Genomic DNA, 16,413 nt, shown 5'->3' on the forward strand with positions numbered 1-16,413 from the left:
ATCTGTTACAGATAGGAAACAAAGAAATAGAAAAAAATATGCTGCCCTGCAAGGGAAGGAATTGTGTGCCTGTTTCATCAGTAAGATGACACAGTAAAAGTAATTCACAAACACAATAAAAAACATTAACACACAACACATAACACAAATCCTCAACAGTACAGCAACGTATGTGCTTGACTCATATCTCCAATTGTGGGTTTTTTTTAATTATGTTGATTGTATTTGCACCCCATAACAATTTGTGTTGTTATTTGTATAATAAACACACTTTGTAAGTGCAAGTTAGCAGCAGCTGCAGCAACAGTGGATACCTATACCAAATTATGAGTAAAAGTTCATCAGTTAACCAATAATCAGTGATGGACGAAGAATTCAGATCCTTCACTGATGTAAAAGTAGAAATACCACACAGATGTAGGGGATGGAAAAAGGACATTCCTCTCTCAGTTGAAGTGTATTGGAGGTGGGCCTGTAAAATAGAAATACAATTGCTCAGGTAAAAATTTGAACAGGACTTGAGCAGAAGCAATTACATATTGCCACACTGCACCTTTGGTCATAATGAAGGTGTACCATGATTTAACAGATTAAATTAAGAGATTTTTTTAAATTACTTGGATTCATACATAAGTTTCGTTTTTACTGATTTTTACAAGTGACTGCAAACTATTCACCCTGGTAAAGGTCTTGCAGGACGCCTTCAGGGACCCACGGAAAACCCACGGTCACAGAGGGTAGAGTCCTTTCAAGACGGAATAACAGAACTTCGTCACTTGCTCAAACCACAGAAAGCGATATTTTACAGTACATTCCTCCAGCATCAACCCATATTATATTTTCATTCTGTCGCTGGTTTTGACGCGAAAGTTTCGCGTATCTGCTGATTAAATCCTAGGGTTTGTGGGGAGTTGAGTGAGCGTGTTCTTCTTTGTAACGTGCCGTTAAAACCGTTAAACAACAGGGAGAAAACAACGGTCGGCTCGGCTCGCGTGTTTACGTCGCCGTGCTCTGGGACTCGAGGCTACGTTCCGTCTCCATGACAGTGACAGTTGACTTTCCGTGATGGCTGTCTTATTCGAAAAACGACAAAAACAAACTAAAAGCTAAGAATTAAAGTGTATCACGGTGGAAAGTTGTTCCTCACCGCAGGACAAATGGATCAGACAGAGGTACTGAACACATTCACCTTTTTTCTTCGTTTACCTAAACTTTTACCAAAATCTGCGACTTTTAGGAAAACGCAATAGATCTGACATGTGATAAACTTTAACACCGTAAAACTGGTTTTGAAATTAACTTAATCCCTTTCCTGTAGCACACACTTGTTCCAGATCTTCATTGAAACTATAATTTGCACACTGAGTGAGTTTTCTTGTTTACTCTTTTGTTTATGGCTGCTCCGTTCAATCAAATGGAAATGCTGATGTATTTATAAACACATCTTGATATTATTTGCATCTGTAGAAACGTGTGAATCTACACCAAAATTTAAAATAAAGTTCTTGCTAGCAGTCAGACGTCTTACGTTTTCAGCAAGCCTGACTGCAGACCATGTGTTTATAATGACTGAGGATTAATGTGCATACTGTAGATAGATAAAGTCAGGTGTTATTGTGTTTTCTTCTACAGTTTATCCTAGTTTTAGAGAACCACAGATGCACAAGGACGAAGTAATTCAACAGAACCATACTGGCAATGTCAGCTGTCTCCACAAAAAGAAACAGCTGCTCCACAAAATGTGCAAACAACTTAAGCCACAGTTGTCTTTCACTAGTTCAGAGTTTGGGGCACATTCAAGGTTAGCTTTAGAGCCATTTTTAAATGGAACATAAAAACACTCATCACTCTCAGGAAAACCCACAAGGCTGGGAATCAGTTATCATCCGTATCTCCCTCAAACTAAAGTTGCATATAAACATATGCATCTTGTTCACATCAAACAGTTATCAGAACAATAACTGAACTTCTCCTCCAACAATGCAAGCAATCAGAGTCAGTAAAACCTTTCTAAGCATGAAATAAGGTGGTTGTCAGTGAACCATGTCCACATGTCTCCCATACCGTCCATAGGAGGAGTTGGAGAAGATTGCCACATGGCTTCGTGAGGAGGGACTTGCTCTTGAGTCCTCTAAGGAGGCTCAGCTGTGTTTGCTATGGCGCACCCTTCAGCACACAAGAAGCTGTCTGAGCACCGTGACAAGGGACCAGGAGGCACAGCGCTCCCAACACTTAGCAGAGATGGCGGAGGTAAGTTATCACCGGTGACTTAAGAAATTATTAGCTAGAGTGAGAAAATGTAAAAGTCTGGGTCTGTAAAGGAAACATTTGATGGTGGTGTTCTCTCTGTCTGTGAGGTACGAAAGTCCTTGGAGCAGATCCGCATCTTTACAGAGCACAAAGATGTTTTGGCTCAGCAGATACAAGACGAGAACGATCAGCTCAAGGACCAGCTGCGGCAGCTTATATCCCTTCAAGGTTGGAAATACTTACCAGGACACCACATCACCATAGCATAAGCAGTAGTGACAATATTCATACCTCAGGGTAAGATTTACTTGAACTGAGGTGTTTCCAACAAGATCACCAGATAACAACAGTCTCCACATTTTCAGCAGCAATGAAAATAAAGCATTGTAAATCCTTCTCCTTCTTTTCCCGTTCTTTATTGCGATAGATGCCCAGATAAGCGAGGTGGCTAAAATGCTGTACCAGCAGGGTCTCACAGAGTTGATTCACAGCAGCCCCAGTGAACAGGTGGCATACCTCTTAGTGGAGAGGGCCTCCCTGCTTGAGACGTGTGAGGATCCTGACAAACTGACGGGTGCTGGAACCACTACTGTCCCTCTGGGGACAGAGACACAAGTGGCGGTCAGCAACGCACGCCAGGTTAGAGGAGGAACAGCTACTCATTTGATAATTAACAGTTAAAAGAGGTGGAAAGATGGTCTGAAATTGAGATCCATGGGTCATAGGTCACACAGTAGCTCCAGTTGAAGAATATGACTTTCATTTTTATACTTTGAGAAACTAAATGTGCAGGACAGGAAAGAGGTTTGTGAAAGTCTTATTCTTTCTTTGATAGCTTTCTCTTTGGGAGCATCTTGTACAATTACATCAATTCATTCCGATTCATATCAGCATATTCTGATATCTTATATTGCATATTCTCATATGTTATAGAGATTATTCCAGTTGTTAGAAGAGCATGCCTTTCATACTGTTTTCTCTGTGGTCAAGTGATTTATTCTGTGATTTAATGTTATTCTCCAGTCTCCCCACAAGGGGGCACCACGTCATGGCCAGAGTCCTTGGAGGAGACTCTTTGGACTCCACAAAGCTTCACAGAGCAAACATACTTTAATTCCTGTGCGTCCTTTTTTTTTTTATTATCTACAATTACTATTACTGCATCCCATTAAGTATTAACAAATGCTAAAAACTGCACTTAGGTTGCTGCTGACTTGCATGTGTGAATGTGAGGATCTTTTTGCATGTTCTGTTCAAACCTCCTGCTCAGCAGCATCCACCTTAATTACAACCCCCCCTTTTTTTGGTTCCAGTGTTACTAAGCTCTGTTACCAGCACAAGATAGGGAACTTTGCATGGCAGAAGAAATTCAAGACACTGCACCACAGATGCTTCTTGATCCCATGCACTTCTCAAGGTCTCCTGTTATGTTCTGGCATGTATTTCTGATCATTCTTGTTTGTATACATCGGGGCCCTTCGGAGCCTGGCAGTCGCTGTGATCTTGGTCATTTGGTGAGTTGTGTCCCTCTCTGTTCAGGCTGAGGCCAGACATTTGGCTGGCCAGTCAAGCAGTGTGGAGAGGAAGTGTTCCCGTTTGGAGCGGGATCTGGAGGAGGGCTCCCGCCGTCTGGCCATGGCCCACAACGAGATCCGACGTTTGACCGATGAGCTGGAGTCCGCTCACTTGACCCAGAAAGCTTACGGTGAGAGATATTAATCAGCTATTGATGGAAATGGACTACGTCATTCTCACAGAGATTTTTCATGGTTATAATACAGCATCTGCCACTGCTGTCGTTTCCTATGTTTTTATTTATCATTATTTATCACTTAACTATTGAACATCACAAACCTTCAGTGGGATCCGCAATAAATACTTGGGCATTACTAATGTTCAGAAGTTGTTATTTTTTATTATACAATACCCAGACAGACTGAATTAAAACTGAAGTTTCCACAAATTTCCACTGCTCTAAGCTGAAGAGAAAACTCCAACCAGAGCGATGAGTACTGTACAAACATCTGCATTTATTCTGTTGTTTGTGTTTTCAGAGCCTGAGCTGCAGGCAGCACAGCAGGAGGTAGAGGAACTGAAGAAGTCTGGTGAGATGTTTTTTTCAATGCATATCCTTTAAGTTTTTTCAAAGAATTTCAACTTAAAACACTTGAAATCAATCGGTAGTTCATAGACAAGAATGCATGATAACAGTGAAATCCTTTTACATGTATTATCCATGTCTGATGATTGCATTTTCTGTTTTTTTTTTATTTCAAAAGAAATGGTGGAACTGCAAAAGGCCAATGAGCTCAACGATCGTCTGGACTTTGAGATCAGAGCCTTGAGGAGCAGGGTTCGCTTCCTAGATGCTGAGAAAAGTTCTCTGCGGCAGACGGTAAAATAAAATATTGGTGAGATAACACTATGCTCAAGAATTTGTTTTCTACATTTTTTGCAGCCGCAGCAAAATGCTGCATATGGTGTATACACCATCAATGACAGTTGCAGCAGTTGGTGCTGCAGTTTGCCACGTCTTTCTGGTTTACGTAAGCAATGGACGATTAACATACAAGTGACACCTTTGTCTCTTAAATAGTTATTCAAGGTGTGACAGTGCAGAGTGAAAACCTTTCAGTAATTTTCAGTGTGAAAATTAATTGCGCATTATAAATTATTTCTTTCATAGTAAGCAGTATTTCTTTGGCTTCTGGATTTTAATATGTAAACTTGTAAATTGGATAATGGATATTTTCTCGCTACTAAACCATACAATTAATTTGTTAAATGAAAAAATAATCAGTAAATTAATCAATAATGAAAAGAACCCTACTACTACTACTACTACTACTACTGCAGCCTTACAGTACAACTGCATGTGTGTTTGCCTCAGGTTGTATCTCTGCAGGAGGTGGTGGAGCAGCTGGAGTCAGCCTTGCAGCAGCAGCAGGTGGAGCTGCAGCTCCTCACTGTGGGGGTTCAGGCTGATCAGGCCACGGAGCTGGCCAAAGTAAATCTCATTGCTTGATCTCATTAACTGTACAAACAAAATTTCTGTTATCAGATTAGTAGCCTGGTATTCGAGAGCAGCTACTGTGTAGTCAGAGTAGTACTGATTGAAATTACATTTTAAAAGTCTTATCAGCCGTTTTTTTTGCATGGATGCTGTCAAAATACAACATATATATTGATATTAACTAGGATTAAAGGTTTTGAAATCAGGATATGACTGAATAATCATGTTCATTACAATTAAGTCATCTAAGATGTCTTACAAATGTGAACCCTGTTCACAGATGCAGACACAGTATATGACATCTGATCATATGTGCTTTTATGTTTTTTTCTTTCAGGTTTCATCTCTGCAGAAAGAGGTGGAGCAGTTAGAATCAGCTCTGCAGGAACAACAGCAGCAGGCTGAGCAGCAGCTCCAGACTCTGCAGGTTCAGATTCATCAGGCCAAAGTCTCACTGTAGAAAAACTTGATCACTCCATGAGATTACACTCGTCCTCAGCAGAAAATAATTTTATGCCAATATCAAACAGCGTTGTAATGGTGTTTATCCACTGCAAAGACAATTGTTATTATTATTATTTTTTTTTTTTTTTACCAAACAGGACTGTATTGCTGTTGCAGTCTTTTAGAGAATCTAATAGAACACATCAGTATCAGCAAATGTACCTCAAGTTGTGGTCAGTAAATACCTGATTGCTGTCCTTGTCGTGTTTCTAGTCCCGGGAAACTGAACTGAATCAGAGCAATCAGCTGTGCAGAGATTTACAAAATAAGCTCAGCGCTCAGACAAGATGCCTTTCGGAGGAGGAGTCAGAAGTGAGTCAATCTGTATATTAAAAGATTATTGAGAAGTTTCAGATAATTACATAAAAGACAAATTCAGCAACAATCCGATTCATTTATAAGAGAAATGGGCTACAGTAGCAATGAAACCTTCTTTGTTTCCTTTTACATAATTTCAAAACTTTTTCTTATTCTTTCAGATACATTCCCTTAAGCAGCAACTGGATAATTCCCATAAAGACCTGGAAAACCTCAGAGCTACCAACCTCACCAAACATCACAGTCAAAGGTAGGATATGCTAACACACACACACACACACATATATATGTATATGTATAAAAAAAATAGTGTGAAGATTTTGTGTGTGTGCTTGAAGGCCATGGAAGCAAAAAGAGGCGGATTTACAATATTGTGAAAACACTCATTGGCGACTGGAAGACTCCTTTACAACAGAAGATCGAGAGACACAGACACTGCTGTGCAATGAAAACACACTGCAAAAGGTAATTACTTAGAATACGCCAGTATCCTAAGTCTCTGTCTGCGCTAAGTAAAGCGCAGATTTAATATTTCAGAATTATGTCTGGAATTTACTTCCCCTTTTCAGCAACCATTTACCAGGACTAAACAGCAGAAACAGTTACTACCTCTGTGTTAAGCTTAGAGATAACAAAGCCATAAATTAATTTGAATGTGCCTAAGCATTCATAGCATGCATAGCGTACTGTACAAACTGTGAACACTGAAACCATCAATCCCTGTCACTGCTGATTTTGTGAATTTTGGACCACAGGAGTGTCCTGATTATCAAGAAGCAGTCAGGACTCTGTTGTCCACCCAAGATGAGTGCGAGGCACTAAAGAAGGAGATCTGTGAAACCCTTAAATGCCTTGACAAAGAGCGCAGGTAACAGGCCCATTCTGTCTCTCCAACATTCATCTAATCAGAAACAGCAAAACACAATATTGTCTTAGACTTAATAATTTTGAAAGCGAGAGCAAATACTAAAGAGTTTTCATCCTGTAGATGCCTCTTCATAGTATAATAATATACTGCATATGATAATAAGATACATGGAATATCACTTAACTTTCTTTTATCACAGGAAAGTCAGCATGTTGTTTTCTAGATTGGTAATATTTATGTTTTACGCTTGTCCACCTGTTTACAGTAAATACCACGAGATTAAGGAAAAACACAAAGCCAAACTGTGTCGGGCCAGACAAAAATTGGATGATGAAACCACATGGCGTGATGAGAAGATAAAAAGTCTAGAGCGAGAGTTGTCCTTGTGTTCCCATTCGTTAGCAAAGGTAAATCTACAGCTTTATCCTCGTTTACACATAAAAAAATCAGGATGTTTGAGGAGGGGCAGCTGAATTTCACTAATACTTCACTTTTTAAAAATGTATCTGGTTTTGAATTACATTAAAAAAAATGAGAATTACTGTTCTCTGAATAAGATGAAAGATTTGTCCTTTTTTTAATTCACTGGATGGATTACAATATCAATATTTAGCCCCAACCCTTGTTGATACAATGCATTGTGTAATTTGTGTATTGACACAAGTCTCATGTAGACTCATAAAGACACATCTCTATTGACTCTTCTCAGGTATATGAGATGATAAGAAACTGAGGCTGACATGACAGATCATGTGTGGAGTTTAAAATGTTTTTCTTTTCCAGGAGAAAGAGCTTGTCACAAGTATAACTACCGAAAATGAAAAACTACTCATTGAGAGGACGAGGTTGTTGCAACAGCTAAACGAGGAGGAGCACAACAAGAAAGACAGCTGTCTTACAGCTTCTTTGTCCAAATGCAGGTACTGAACTTATAGAGCCAGTCAACACTTTTCTGCACTAGTCCACACTTGATGTTCAAAGGGAATGGTAAAAAATAATTTACAGATGTTTCTTTTGATTTTAAGGGTGGATTTTCTAGAGATGGAAAACAAGAAACTGGGAAACAAAATACTCCACATGTCCAATCAGCTGTCGGTCCTGGAACGAGCTTTACAGAACATGCAGTCACTCCACTTTGCTGAGGTACTGCACACAGTTAACCCCGTGTCATCTTTACACACAGGCTGTGATCTGGATTTGGTGTTCATATTGTTTCGATCGTGAAATTCTGACTGATTAGCAGCTAATTGTTTTCCTGAGCAGCAAAGAGAGACAAGCTTTTGACAAATGGCTAATAGGAAACTACCTGCTGAAATTCATTGTTTGTGCACTGCAACTTCAGGGTAAATATGTACTGTCAAAAAGGGGAACTGGAAAAGAGAAGAATCTAATAAACCAACACAGATGCAAATGTAACTTGTATCAACCAATACAGACAGTTAAACATTTCAAAATACATAGTCACTGATGAAATGCTGACAGAAAAATATGATTTATTCTGAAATATATTTATTTAACAAAGATGCTTGTTTTGTTTAAATAGGAACTGAAGAAAGTATATCATCCTCAGCAGATTTTTACATCCGTCTCTGTGCAAGATTCAAGGTAGGTCAGATCACAGTTCAGAACTTGATCAAAACCAATTTGTTTGGCAAAACACCATTGAATGTCTGGGAATTTTGACTGTGTCCCTAGTGCAATGATGCCTAAGCCTTCTGATTTTCAAACCTTATTGGACGATACTCCGAGTAGTCACACCAAGCAGACAGATGGGACCTCTTCCCCACGATGCTTGATCTCTGCGGCCCTGTCTCGATCAGCAGAGATGGGTTACCTGAACCTGACCTCCATTCAGAACCACTCAGACCGCTCGGCTCCCCCGGCTGCGCTCAGCAACTCAGAAAGTTCCTGTTCCTGAAATTTACATGAACATACTGTATATAACGATTTTATTTGTAAGTAAATTAAATTAATAAACAACAAAAGATTTCCCTTTTGCTCTGTAAAGTTCATATTCTGTTAAATTTCTAAGTATACTCACAGCAAGACAACCTCTCAGCCTGGACCTTCACAGATTTTTGACAACTTCAGCATCAGTTCTCTGTTTAGAATAGTTGGGATAGATATTGTTAATTACATGCACAATGAAAAACAATCAGTATCTTTTGTTACAAATGTAAGCTTGAAATTTGCCTTAAGGCACACGTGAATTTTGTTTTTGAAATATAATTTTCCTCAATAAAAACATATCTCAGACAAGATCTTTTAGCAAATTAGAAATGTATTTCACCTTGAAAGAGTTTACAAATGTACATTTGATTATGGCAACTGTCTAATAAATCAATTTTAAATCTAGGGAATAAAAGTATATAGTATATAGATAAAGTATTATCCTTAGCAAGATGTTTGAGGAGGGGCAGCTGGATTTCAGTAATACTTCAGATCACCTTAGTTCTCATGTTTATAAAAATATATCTGGTTTTGAATTACATTCAAAATTGTATCAAAATTACTGTTCTCTAAATAAATTTTAGTGAAATACATTTATTTAATTCACTTGATGGATTATACTATCAATATTTATCCCCACCCATGTTAATACAAATACAGATTTGCTCAGTGAGACAAGTGTTACCATCATTTGCAGGTGTAAACGTGTCTCAACTTGCCAAAAATGTAGCTTACAAGAATGTTACCAATACATCTGCTTGAAAAGTGAGGTTACAGTTAGAAAACACGGCATTTGTACACGCAGTTATCAACATTATGAACATCAACTGAATTTAGGATCTCTCCTGAGTGAAAGTTAATCAGTGCTGTTTAGAAATGAATAAAAAATACAGGAATGAACAAAACCTGCTAAGTAAAATTTTGAAAATAATATGGACACTATAAGAAAAAAAAAACATTCAGTAATTAATAAGAATCCACAACAAAAAAAGCACAAAACAGCAAAAAAAAAAAAACACAGAGCTGCTGGAAAGGCTGCCACTCACAGCAGCGCCAAATATCACTCTTGTGAATTTCCACTAGGGGATGAATAGAGTATCTATCAGTTTATAATGTTCAGTGGCCAGGGCAGTCATCATCATTGTATGTGCAAAATGCAAAGTAAACAAATATTAAACTTTTCAGTGTTGATCAAGCTCTAAAGATTTGTCAACACAACCAATTGTACCTTGAATCCGAGATTTTACAGTTAATATTTTACAATTTTACATGTTTCAGGGCTTTACTGTGTGTATTACACAGCATCTCTCATTTCACTAGTTCTCTGGAGTTCAAAACACATGAATGTGGAAATGACACTGGGACAGCGGATCCTGGCAGGTTCTCCTAGTCAATCGACAACAAAAGTGGTTTAACCTTTCAAGCTGTCATCTTCACAAACAAGCTCATAAAACATTATAAAATTCTGTATATCTTGCACGTAGTCATTCAGAAACAAAAGAAGCCACTACAGAGATATGTTTTTCACATCAGTACCTTTGTTACACACACAAAGAACAGCTAATTGTTTTCCAGAGTAGCAAAGAGTAATCAAAAAGTAATCACTGATGAAATGCAACAAAAACATTTTACAACACACAAATGAACAGACCAACAAGATTTTCTGTACTAGATTCCAGTTCACAGCCAAACCGCATTGTTCTCATATTCTTAAAATAATTTATCTTTAGATCTAAAATATGTCTACTTGACAAGCAGGAACTGCTTTTTTACCACTTGATCATTTCCTCTAAATATTTTGTTTCAACACATACGTGGTACACATTCACTGGTCACCCGAGACATAGGTTTAGACTTCAGACACAACGTGTTTATTTCAACTGAACAAAAACTATGGTCTTTCACTAAGCTTAACCAAAGAGCTTTTGTTGTCTAAACCTACCCACGCATGGGGACTCTGGATACAAACTTTGGTCTCTGGTGTGGCTGTCACCCTGTCTGTACGCCCAACATCTACCCCCAACCACCTCCTCGTGACTCCACAGCTGTTAATGAATGCAGAGCTTCATTCCTTCCAATACGTTTCCAACTGAAATACATTAGTTTGAAAGCTGTGCTTTTCAGTGTCTATTTCACTACCTGCAGTGATTGCTAACTGCAGAAGCTGCATTAAAACTGACATCTGGTTTTAGTGTTATAGCTGATCGGTGTACACTGATGATGATGCAAAGGCAGTGCTTGCATAGGTTTACCTGGCCCTAAAAAAAAACCAAAAAAAAAAACCAGAAGACTCATTGAAAGGGCAGGCAGTCACTCCAACAGGAAATTCACATTTGCAGTTGTGCAAATTAAAACAACCACCATATTCAAAACACGCTAGGGTATGCGTAGTTTATCATAATGTTTCGGTGCCCACACTAGTCGGGTGACTCGTATGTCAGCCCTGTAGCCGATACTGTTGTCCCAGCAGTACTCAGGGGAGAGCACTCTGCTTGGTTTGTGAAGCAATAGGTACTTGTTTAGATGACTCTCATCATGCCACAAAGCCTCCACATTATTCTGTTTATCCTCCATGATGCTCTGGTAGCAGGCGTCAGCCAACGCTTTTACACTTTTCCATGAACCTCCAAAGACGGCAGCGTGGTAGTAGAAATCCCCGGTTTCCATGTATGCTTTGGACTTCGGGTTGCGGTCATAGGTATAAAACCTCTTTGGAAGGTGGTAGTAGTAGGCATGGAGGAGAGCCACAGAATCGCCCAGAGCCTCTGAGCCAAATCTCCCGGTAAACACCTGATCCACATCAAAGCAGAAGACGTGCGTGAAGTTATGGCGAATATCCGACTCTATGACATCTGATATGGTCTTCATTCGCATCATGGAGATGTCCTGCCACCTAGAGTGCCTCTTCACTTCGATCACCTTCAGGCTTCGCTGAGCAGCAAGCTTGATGTCTGGCACCTTTTTTGGCTCGTCTGTAAATATATAATATGTCACCGGCAAACCCACCATAAAGTGATGTTCTGAGGAGCTCAGGAAGGTCTTGAGGTAAGCGTCCAGGTACCTTGGATGGAAGTGGAGACAAGGGTAATTTCATGCTTTTAATCTTAACAGTTACAGCAAACGTACTAAGTAAAATGGCAGTTGTTAAACCAGATATGCAGGGTGTGTTACACCTGAAAGCAGTTTACCAAAACTGTCAGAAAAACTGATGTGAAAACAAACCTTCCTACAGCAAACACAGTTAAAGCCACAGAGGATCCTTCCCTCTTGTGCATTTGGTCATAAAGATCAGGTTCAAACATCCCCTCCCATATGATGGGAGCTTTCCAAGATGTGCATGTTTGCACGTCACGTCTGGACCTGAAACCGAAGAAGATTCTTTAAAGTTTAAACCATAGGTGTCAGGCTCAGAAAACAACTTCCAAGAATGTCTTTTCAGGACCCGGATCAGCTTTCTTTATGACTGCTGTTCTGTTCTGACTTTGCTTTGAAATGCATGTAGTCATTCCCTCTTTATATATTTTCTATAGTTCACTATGGTAATGTAACAAAAAACCTAGAACATGGGGATCTAACAACTGGTAGCATTACAATATGTATCACTGTTGTCTTTGAAATCTCTTTTATTGTTGTTCTTGATGTCTTGATGTCAACAATAATGACACCCCTTTACTTTGTGGACTGTTTGACTGATGCGATCCAACTGCTGCACGTTTAGTTTGACGTGTTGAGAAGCTGCAGTTAGACCACGTCCAAAAACAACTCAAGCTGGAAATATCACAAAACTTAAAACTTACATCATGTCAAGACTGGCATCTAGACCGTTGTCCAGAATCAGACCCTTTCCACTTTGCAAAGAGCATTTGTCCATAGGAAGGAGGCCTATTAAAAGTCTGGTGAAAAAAAATAAAAATAAAAAATATGACCAGCAAATAATGTAATGTTTGTAATCAGGTTTATTAATGGATCTACACCCAGTTGGCAGTTTATCAGGTATATATAGCCAAAACTAACGCAGGGTGGTAATACTGAACTAAACTAAATGGTCATGAAGGTGCTGCTGAACCAGACTGAACTATATAAAGAGCTGTTTGTTATGCATCCTGACCTCACTGCTATAAATGGAGTGTGGAGAAACAGAAACACTTGTCAGCAAAAGATAATACGAACTGCTCATACTCAAACTCATAAAGTTTAATCAGCTCCTCTCTAAAACAGCAGCACTGTTGTATTAGACACTAATTAGTTTTAGCTCGGTGTTCCTAATAAACTGACAACAGAGTGTATGTAGCGTCTCCAAAATGTCAGTGCAGATTTGTTTCGAAAGTCACCTGAAAGACGGAGATGTGAAGTAGAAGACGAACAGCGCAACAGGTAAGCACAGCACAAATTTAAAAAAACTCCTTGTCCTCTGAACCAATCTGCAGGAATAAAGACAAGATATGAATCTTAATTCAGAGTTCAAAGTCATGCAAGACCTTATGCTTTTGAGCATGCAAAGCTGTCACTAGTGTAGATAATGAATTAGTTTTTAAAGACGCAAAATACCCCATTCTTGAAAAACGCAGGCATCCAGCTTCAGTGGACTGAATTGTTTTGCCAGATCAGGTGAAGGCAGCTGTAGATTCACTGATAAAATGGCACCTGGGAAGAAATCTAATCAGAGAATGCAAGATGATACAAATAGTAGTGAGAATAAAACACGTTGAAGTCAGTGAAAGCTTGTGTTCAAAGCTGGTTTTTAGGCAAGACATCTCATCTCATTTCAGTCACTTGTAAGTGCCATGCACATGCAACAATTTACACTGCTGTTAACAGGCACTCCATACTTTGCATCATCTTGACTATAATCAAAAAGCATTCTTCACCACAGTAATAGGAAAGTCCTACAAGTCAGGATTTCATGTCCTATGATTTCATATCAATTCAGTCCTTCATATAATTTTATTTTTATAGCCTCTAAAACCCTGTATCTGGGATGGCCTACTGCATGCCAGTTTTAGTTTAGATCAGTTTAGATTTGGAAAAAAGTGCAAAATTATTCCTAAACAAGAGTGAAAATTGAAAATACGAACCCAAGTTTTTGCACCAACATGATACCAATCATTATTGTTTCTGCAAATAAAATCTTTTAATAATTCTGAGCTAAAGTGTGAGGTCTCCTTCAACTAATGAACACCGTTTCCATGAAAGGGTGTACATGGTCTGCAACAACGCTTAGGTACGTGGTATGTCTCAAAAAAATCCACATGGATGGCAGGACCCAAGAGAAAGCCAACAGGCAGCTGCTGCTGCAGCTACTTCCCTGGATTCTGTCTGATTTTACATGGAGTGACACACGTTTTCCGTGCACCTTGTCTTTTTTGGTGAATTGTATCAGCAACCTCAAATTTAAAATGAGGAACATTTTCATAACATGCAATCTCAATGCTTCCTCTTTTCTTTCACGGTCGTCTTTTGCATAGATAAAGGGTTGCATCACTTAATCGTTGATTAATATCGAACAGGCGACATCCTGTGCCTGTGGTTTAGATGTAGTCTCAAAATCGCACACATTGTATTCTGAATGTTGGTGAATTTGAAGAATAAAACCTATAGTTTTCCAGTGTTATTTTATTTTATTATTATTATCTACCTATTTATTTATTTAGTTATTTTGAAATTATTATTATTAATATTATTATTTTACCCCTTTTCAATGTTTTCTGTGATTGATCTTTTTCTCCTCTGGGGAGTTTTAATGCTGGCTCTGGTTAGGTGTTTGGACTCTCAGGTGGGGTTATCAGGTTATCAGGTTAGGTTTAATAGTCGAAGATGCCACTAAGACTAAGACACTGTTTGCGGAAGTTACGACCGTAACCAGCTGGTACTTAAGTCACAAATGTAGTTTCTTCTAAAACAATCTCATTCGTTTTTCACAAAACAATCATAATCGTCTCATAATTTCCTCGAACCGAATCGTGAAATCAGATTCAAAATACAATAAAAGAGGACAAATCTTGACGGTCCCAAACTTTAGCTGAACACGTTTACACCTCACCTGCGGTAAAACAAAAAAAGGTGTTGTCCATTAAACAAACACAGTCTATCTTAAAATCTTAAAACTAAGATTTTATAAAAAACAATGTGTAGATAACTCACCTATGAGTCAACAGTATGCATCCAAAACTCGTTCAGTGTGAACAAGTCAATAAATTATCCTGGATTCTGTGTGAGGTCCATGCTGACGGTGAACACAGGTGTTGTGCGCCTATAGGGAGTGGCCATTTTCTACAGAGTGCTGCGGAGCATCGATTACTGGGGAAGGAGCGTATAGTTACTTCTGTAGTACTTGCAAAGGTGACACTACACACTTTCAAAGACTTAACTATCACCCTAGTGGCTGTTGGCCAGCAAGTTTTCAGTGTGCTCAGAGACTTTCTAAGAGATTAGTGTGACGCGCTGAGGACAAAGCCCGATGCAAACGGTCAGTATCAGAAAAGGTTAACTAATATGAGTTGTCAGAATCTGATTCAGTCAAAAAACACCCCCCCCCCCCCCCCCCCCCCCCCAAAAAAAAAATAAAGTAAACGTCGAAAAACATTATTTACGCACAAGCCTGAAAACTCTGGGCACAGAGAGGGAGACGTGAATCTCAATTGCCCTTTAACCTCGCTCACAGACACACCACGCCCTTAGGTTTAAGGTCCTAAGATTCAGTGCAAGGAAAGATTGACGTTGCTTATATCATTGTACTAGTTTCCACTAGGTTCTTTTGATGGCAATCGAGTGTCTAACATATATAACTGAGGAAATACAGTGACAGGTGTCGCTTTTTTCCCCATTCCCTTTTCATTTTGATTCCATAAACAAGGTTACTGATTATCTGACAAACCTAACCTCAGTTGTTAATTAACATACGCCACAAAGCAGTGACTGCAAGGAGGACGTGTTCATTTTGGCATCATAGAAGTCACAGAAACAAACTAGAATGGTTCTTGGTGGTCCTATACCTCTGCCCTGCTCTTACAATTGAAAAATTAAAGAAAAAGAAGAAGTAGTCTGATTGCATAAATATTTTATTTGTTGTAAATCACGGCGAGCACACCTCTGTATGAAATGCGGCATTCTAATACCTCTTGTCATTCATAATTTTGTTTTTACATAAAAAAGGGAGTGTCACTGTCAGTTGCCAGAGAGCCCAATTGAACAAGCTCTGACCAGTTGAGGAAATCTGCTGCGGCCTGTGGCAGCTTGCAAGTTTGCAGCACTTAGACAGCTATGTTGAAACTCTCCTCCCTGATGTAAAAGGATATGTCTCTGTTTTGTTGTTTTTTTTTCAAAATCCCATTAAAATAGCTTGGGTCCTTGTTCTGCACGAAGAGATGGTGACGTAAACTGGCAGAGTTTGTAGACCAAACCACAACTAAAACCTGAGAAAAAAACAGACTCAATTTCCTCAGGGGTTTAGATACAGATCTCCTGTGAGTTGTTCACAGCATTGGAAAGTAACAAAGTTGTTGTTCCACTT

At 39.0% G+C, this 16,413-nt stretch overlaps 2 protein-coding genes across 4 annotated transcripts; one reads left to right on the forward strand and one right to left on the reverse strand.

The window, feature by feature from the left end:
- Window positions 1–782: 782 nt before the first annotated feature.
- si:dkey-264d12.5 (synaptonemal complex protein 1) lies at window positions 783–9,091 on the forward strand. 3 transcript variants are annotated; one of them, XM_041034407.1, is made up of 19 exons: window positions 783–1,172; window positions 2,074–2,250; window positions 2,358–2,478; window positions 2,678–2,889; window positions 3,274–3,369; window positions 3,790–3,955; window positions 4,305–4,355; window positions 4,530–4,645; window positions 5,141–5,257; window positions 5,601–5,690; window positions 5,981–6,079; window positions 6,247–6,335; window positions 6,424–6,550; window positions 6,841–6,953; window positions 7,219–7,360; window positions 7,737–7,873; window positions 7,979–8,096; window positions 8,497–8,558; window positions 8,649–9,091. In XM_041034407.1, the coding sequence occupies exons 1-19, from the start codon at window positions 1,158–1,160 to the stop codon at window positions 8,869–8,871; spliced, it is 2,271 nt and encodes a 756-aa protein (XP_040890341.1). In that variant the 5' UTR covers window positions 783–1,157; the 3' UTR covers window positions 8,872–9,091. The 3 variants fall into 3 exon arrangements, with proteins under 3 accessions (XP_040890341.1, XP_040890342.1, XP_040890343.1); XM_041034408.1 differs by lacking the exon at window positions 5,141–5,257; XM_041034409.1 differs by lacking the exon at window positions 783–1,172 and having other exon boundaries at window positions 2,240–2,250; window positions 2,358–2,547.
- Window positions 9,092–9,226: 135 nt separating this feature from the next.
- Window positions 9,227–15,211, reverse strand: LOC121179520 (N-acetyllactosaminide alpha-1,3-galactosyltransferase-like). Its single transcript, XM_041034410.1, has 6 exons — window positions 15,045–15,211; window positions 13,452–13,559; window positions 13,235–13,324; window positions 12,701–12,796; window positions 12,126–12,263; window positions 9,227–11,964 (listed from the first exon to the last, which is right to left on the reverse strand). Exons 2-6 carry the CDS (start codon window positions 13,454–13,456, stop codon window positions 11,280–11,282), a joined length of 1,014 nt encoding a protein of 337 aa, XP_040890344.1. The 5' UTR covers window positions 13,457–13,559; window positions 15,045–15,211; the 3' UTR covers window positions 9,227–11,279.
- Between the last annotated feature and the right edge of the window lie 1,202 nt (window positions 15,212–16,413).

Source organism: Toxotes jaculatrix, chromosome 3 (assembly GCF_017976425.1).
Source record: "Toxotes jaculatrix isolate fToxJac2 chromosome 3, fToxJac2.pri, whole genome shotgun sequence".
NCBI classification, from domain to species: domain Eukaryota; kingdom Metazoa; phylum Chordata; class Actinopteri; family Toxotidae; genus Toxotes; species Toxotes jaculatrix.